Genomic DNA, 5603 nt, shown 5'->3' on the forward strand with positions numbered 1-5603 from the left:
CAGCCCTACGGGTTACTGTCTTGGGCTTTTTCAGTCTACATGGAAACAATGGCTATTGGGGCACTTTGTTAGTGTTCTCTCCTCCTGTTGGAAGAAAATGGGAGCTGATTTTGTTTGGTTGATCTGGAGGCAAAGGAACTTAATTTTGTGCAGGGGGGCTTACTAGACTAATTGTCTGAGAATATAGTTTTTTGAAATATGGCTATATGGGGGACTTTGTTGGTGTTCTTTCCTCCTCCTGAAACAAATGGGAGGTGAAGTTTTTTGGTTGATTTGGATGCAAAGGAACTTAATTATATGCAAGGGGGCTTACTGGAATAACTGTCTGAGAATATGGTTTTCTGATCTCTACAAGGACATGATAAGAATCTGGTGAAGACGGGCTATGATCTTGGAGGAAGCTGTTGCTGGATACATAGAGCTGATTGATATGATGAATTTGAAGCAAGTATCCCCCAACACCTTCATGATTGGCTTCATGAAGTATCTGATGAACTCGAGAACTACAGATCTGCCCTGGAAAGAACTAACATCCTTCTGGCTAAGCTTTAGGCCTTTTTGAGCTCAATGTGATGTGTGAAGCAATAATCTACCTTTTTGTATATAGAGCCCTAGCATGAGCTTGTTTTCTAAAACTTCAACATATCCTAGCCAAGCCCATTCTGTTGGGTAACATTTGTAAATTTTTCGTTCTCTTAATACATTCTCGCACGCTATGGTAAAAAAATTATGTATGTCTTGCTTGTGGTTTGGGTGAATGAATCGCATGTCTCCAAATTCATATTAATTAGTGTTTGTGCTTCTTGTCGAGATAGAAAAAAAAGTTTTGGAGGTATAATTTCAACTTGCTCTTTCTCTCTATATATATCTCTGTTGACTATTCTCTCATGCATCTCCCTCAACCATGGCTTTGTGGAAACCAGTATAGACTCTGCCAAATCATGTGTACATGCCTTTGTGGAAACCAGCATGCATGTGCAGCAACAGTATTGAGATAAGAGAACTCCCGAGAAGATGCTACCCCCATCCCATATTATTACAACACAATGAATACATAGAGGATGAGACATAGGCCATTCATCTCAATTCTAAGAAGCTTGTGCATCTCTTTGCAAAATCCAAGCAATAAGTTATATTAAGTGCTAATTTGCTCAAGAAGAACATCCCCAGTGAGAAGTGCAGTAGAAGCAAGTTTCCACATAGAGAGGCCTCCATATGCTCCAAAATAATTGTGTTTCCGGACTGCATCACTTTCTAAAGGATGCCCTTCACGATTTAAACTCAGATTGTCTCATCACCCTCTCCACCTGTCCCTCACTACAACTATGTCAAAGCATGTGTCAATTGTACTACAAAACAAATCTATGATTCTGCTGTTTGTTGCCTTCAAAATCCTACCAATACTAGATCCGCAGCAAGAGGTGTGTGCGCGTGACATAATTTCCGAGCTCCCCAGCCACCATACTGTGGCAGGTTGAAATCCACCCCATAACACATCCCGTGCACTTTCCTGCAACAGGCATCTGTGGATCTTCGTGTAAACAATTATAATAGGTTGCCCATTTGGCTCATTTTATCCTAAGCCTAGCTCTGCACATGTTCTTTTACATGCATAATCAACAGGCTTAGCATTTGAAAAGAGATTCGAAACAAGAACACACGTGGAACCTTCGATAGGCCCGAAATTTACAGCACAATTGAAGACGGTTTCTGCAAGTTCCACCTGAGAGTGTTTAAAGCAGGCAGCCAGCAAACATGTCCACATATTGGAATCAGGTTCAATTGGCATCTTCACTAGTAAAAATTCAGCTCGTTTGAAATCTCCAGCTCGTCCAAGAGCATCTAGAATTAGTCCGTAATGTTGAATGTTTGGTGTCCCACAATAATCTCTTATCATACATACAAAGTAATGGACAACAAGATCTATGAACCCACTATGTGTACAAGCAAAAAGAGGCAAGAGAAACGAAACTCCATCAGGCCTCACATTTCTTAGCTTCATTTCATCAAAAACCTTCAAGCAAGCTAAGATGTCACAATCATGAGAATACACAGCAGTCAATGCATTCCATGATGCAACCTGAGGGTCAGAGAGCATCTCGAAAATGGCCAAAGCATCGGCGGTGGCTGCAGAGCTTCCATATGCGTGCATAAGAATGTCTATTGGAAGCTCATACCCAGCAGATACTGCAGTAAAATGAATATCGCGACAAAGTTCCACAAAGCCTGCCTTTATACAAGCGTGCAAGACACAGACGAGTGTTGCATCGTAAAACTTTGCACGTTCCTCTCTCATTTCTCTATAGAGCTGTAGAACCTTGTCACCTTCCTCAATCTCAGCATAAGCTGAAAGCATTGTATTGCTTGGCATCTCATGGCGTGGCAGCATATAAAACACACTCTCTGCTTCCTTGATGTTTCCACAACTGATGTACATACTTATAAGGCTGCTGCCAACAGTAACATCAAGACCCAAGCCCATGTTCTCAGCTTCAGAATGAATTGCCTGTCCAGTCTTTAGTAAACTTATCGTTTGTAAATTCTTCCATTGCAAAGGGGGTTCTTCATCCCTTGCAAGCATACAACATGCTTGCAGGGCAACTATAAAAGTGACACGTGTTGGTATGAAATTATTGAAGCAGTTATGTCGGTAAGTCTCTAAAGCCAAGTCCGCCTTTCCTCCCTCCACATATGCTGAGAGCAGTGTATTCCAAGATACAACATCAAGCCGTGGTAGACGACTAAAGGTGTGCTCTGCCTCCATAAGCCTCCCACACTTGACATATGTTGATAGTAATGCATTCCAAGACACGATGTTTGGTTGCGACAAACTGTCGAAAACAGCCCGAGATTTCAAAAAACTTCCACACTTTCCATACATGCTAACCAGTCCATTGCACACAAAGTGATCTCTATCCAAACCATCTTTTCTTGCATCATCATGCAATGCACATCCTATTTGCAAAGACCTCATTTTGATCAAGTATCCTCCCTCGTTAGAAGCCTCTTCGGAATCTGCAAGTATGCCACAAGCTTGAAGCACAACTACAAAAGTGCACCAGTTCACAAGGACAAAGGTCTTTTGCATATGTGCATATAACTGCAAAGCCTTCCCTGCTTCTCCCCGTTCAAGGAACACTGAAAGTATTGAATTCCATGAAGCTGGGCTACGTTCTTGCAATTGCAAAAACATATTGGTTGCTGGCATCAAACTCCCTAATCTTCCATACATGTTTATGATTGTGTTGCCCACATAGACATCAGAAATGTGACCCAACTTCCTTGCATCTGCATGCAATGCTATGCCTATCTGCAGAAATGGATCGCCTTGGACATGCCTCTCCTTCTCTGCAAGGATACAGCATGCTTGAAGCACAGCCACAAATGTGCGTTCATTTGCAGTCACACCTTCGACTTGCATTTGCCAGAACAACCTCAAAACTTTCTCTCCTTCTTTGTTCTCAGCATACACTGTAAGCATTGCTGTCCATGACACAACCGTCCGTTGAGATAGTCCAATAAACACATTTTCTGCTTCATCAATGCTTCCGCATTTCCCATATGTGATCATGAGACTATTGCCGACATATACATGTATATGCAAGCTTTTGCTTTCAGCATCAACATGTATTGCCCTGCAGGTTTCTAAGGTTAATGACTTGACTGAATGACCATCCATAACAACAAATTCCGCATTTTCAGCAACCATGCGACAAGCTTGAAGAGCACCCACGATTATGCGCGCATCTGTAATGATGTCTTGCTCTTGCATCTGTTTATAGAGCTGCAATGCCTTCTTCGGTTTGTCACTTTCAACATATGCAAACAGCATTGTTGTCCATACAACTGCATTGTATTCTGGCAAGCCATCAAATACCTTTTCTACATTGGTGAGGCTCCCACATTTAGCATACATATCCATTAGAGCTGCATTGACAAATATGTCTGCACCAAACATGCAAATGTTTGCTTCAATATGGAGATGCATCCCTTCTTGTAAAAGACCTTTACTTCCACATGCTATAAGCAGGCTAACAAATGTATACGCATTGGGCTCCACGGCTTCCTCGTGCATTCGACCATACATGGTGAGTGCGTCTTGACCTCTCCCACATGCTGCATATCCTGAAATCACAGCAGTCCATGCAAACACAGAATGTGAAGGTAGCATGTTGAAGATCTCAAGGGCATCGTCAAGGCTCCCGCATTTGACAAGCGTGACGACGACATACTGGCCAAGAGGGGTGTGGATGATGGGCCGCAGAGGATGTTGAAGCAAACAGAAAGACAAATGCTTGGCGAGGGCAAGGGCTTTATTTTTGGAGCAAGCTTTCAAGAGTGACCAATACTCACACAGACTGGAAGGAATGCCCTTCTGGTCATAAGGGCCCAAGGAGACCTGCCCTTCTTCACAAAAGCTTTCAAAAGTATGGCGATTCAGGGACAAAGTCTCTCTCTCTTGCTCGATGTTGAGCTCTGGATGCTGGAGGATCCTCCTGTCTTGTCCACGAAAAGCAGAGGAGCTCGAGAAAGGGGCTCTCGCAAAACTGTTGGGCTTGGTGCGCTTGGGAAGTATTGCTACTGTGTGCATGCAAGCAATTTGAACGAGTGTGTGAGGATAACTAAAACTTAGTAGCCGTTTGAATCGCTATTAGGGACGTTGCAGCATTAAGGGACCCTTAGCTTGTTGAGCACTACCTATGACTTGAGATCTTCAACTAGTTTGCCTTGATTGACTCACTGTACAGATGGTCAGAATTAAAAAAGTGATAGTGATGTGGATTTTATCTCATGGCATAACTTGTTTAGATGGCTCCATAGCATCTCTCATGGAAGCTTTCACCAAAAGTTTTACGGTGTCGCATCACAAATGAGATTTTGCATCAAAAGATGTATGGAGGTGAAAATTTGCACGTAATAATTTTTAAACATGAAGAGAGATGCATTTTGTGCATTGCAATGCTTGTGCTCATCAAAAGAAAAAAAAACCATACGTATGATATATATGTATGGTGTGGAGTTGGCACAATTCTCCACATTTATAAAAATATTGTAGAGAACATGCTTTTCTTTGGTCACTTTTATCTCTTTCAGTGTTGAAGGGAGACTTATGCTTCTCCTCCAGTGTTGGAAGGACTTTCTTATTGTTAAAATACTACAATTAAACACAAAAGAACTCATCATCGTTGATTTATGTCGTCTTATGATATTTTAAATTGTCATGCCATGGTGTACGCTCCAAGTGTCCCTTCGCTAAACATCACAAAAGTTCTTCAATCCTTGTCACCTTCATCTGCAATCGTTTCAATGAAGATGATGTAAATTCATTGTTTTAATGCATACATGATGAAATTTTTATTCCTAGCACAAGATTAACACTTGTAATCTATTGCTCCTCTCTGGATGGTTGGCAGTATTGATATGTGTTTCCACACCGTTTATAGACAATCCACCAAAATGGCTGGTAGATAGGGATCACAATTCTTTGCAGCAGTACTGATTAGTAAACAATGTTAGGAACAACCATCTTGGTTAACTTTAGTGAGCTGAAATACAAGCACCCAAATCGAGCCACGACCTCTCATCGTGATTGATAGAATTAC

General features: G+C 41.7%; 1 protein-coding gene across 1 annotated transcript; it reads right to left on the minus strand.

The window, feature by feature from the left end:
* Positions 1-1065: 1065 nt before the first annotated feature.
* On the minus strand, positions 1066-4664 carry LOC147434745 (pentatricopeptide repeat-containing protein At5g27110-like). Its single transcript, XM_086491180.1, has one exon. The coding sequence runs from the start codon at positions 4589-4591 to the stop codon at positions 1574-1576; it is 3018 nt and encodes a 1005-aa protein (XP_086347306.1). The 5' UTR covers positions 4592-4664; the 3' UTR covers positions 1066-1573.
* Positions 4665-5603: the final 939 nt, after the last annotated feature.

Source organism: Adiantum capillus-veneris, chromosome 19 (assembly GCF_014529385.1).
Source record: "Adiantum capillus-veneris isolate H3 chromosome 19, ASM1452938v2, whole genome shotgun sequence".
Lineage (NCBI taxonomy): Eukaryota > Viridiplantae > Streptophyta > Polypodiopsida > Polypodiales > Pteridaceae > Adiantum > Adiantum capillus-veneris.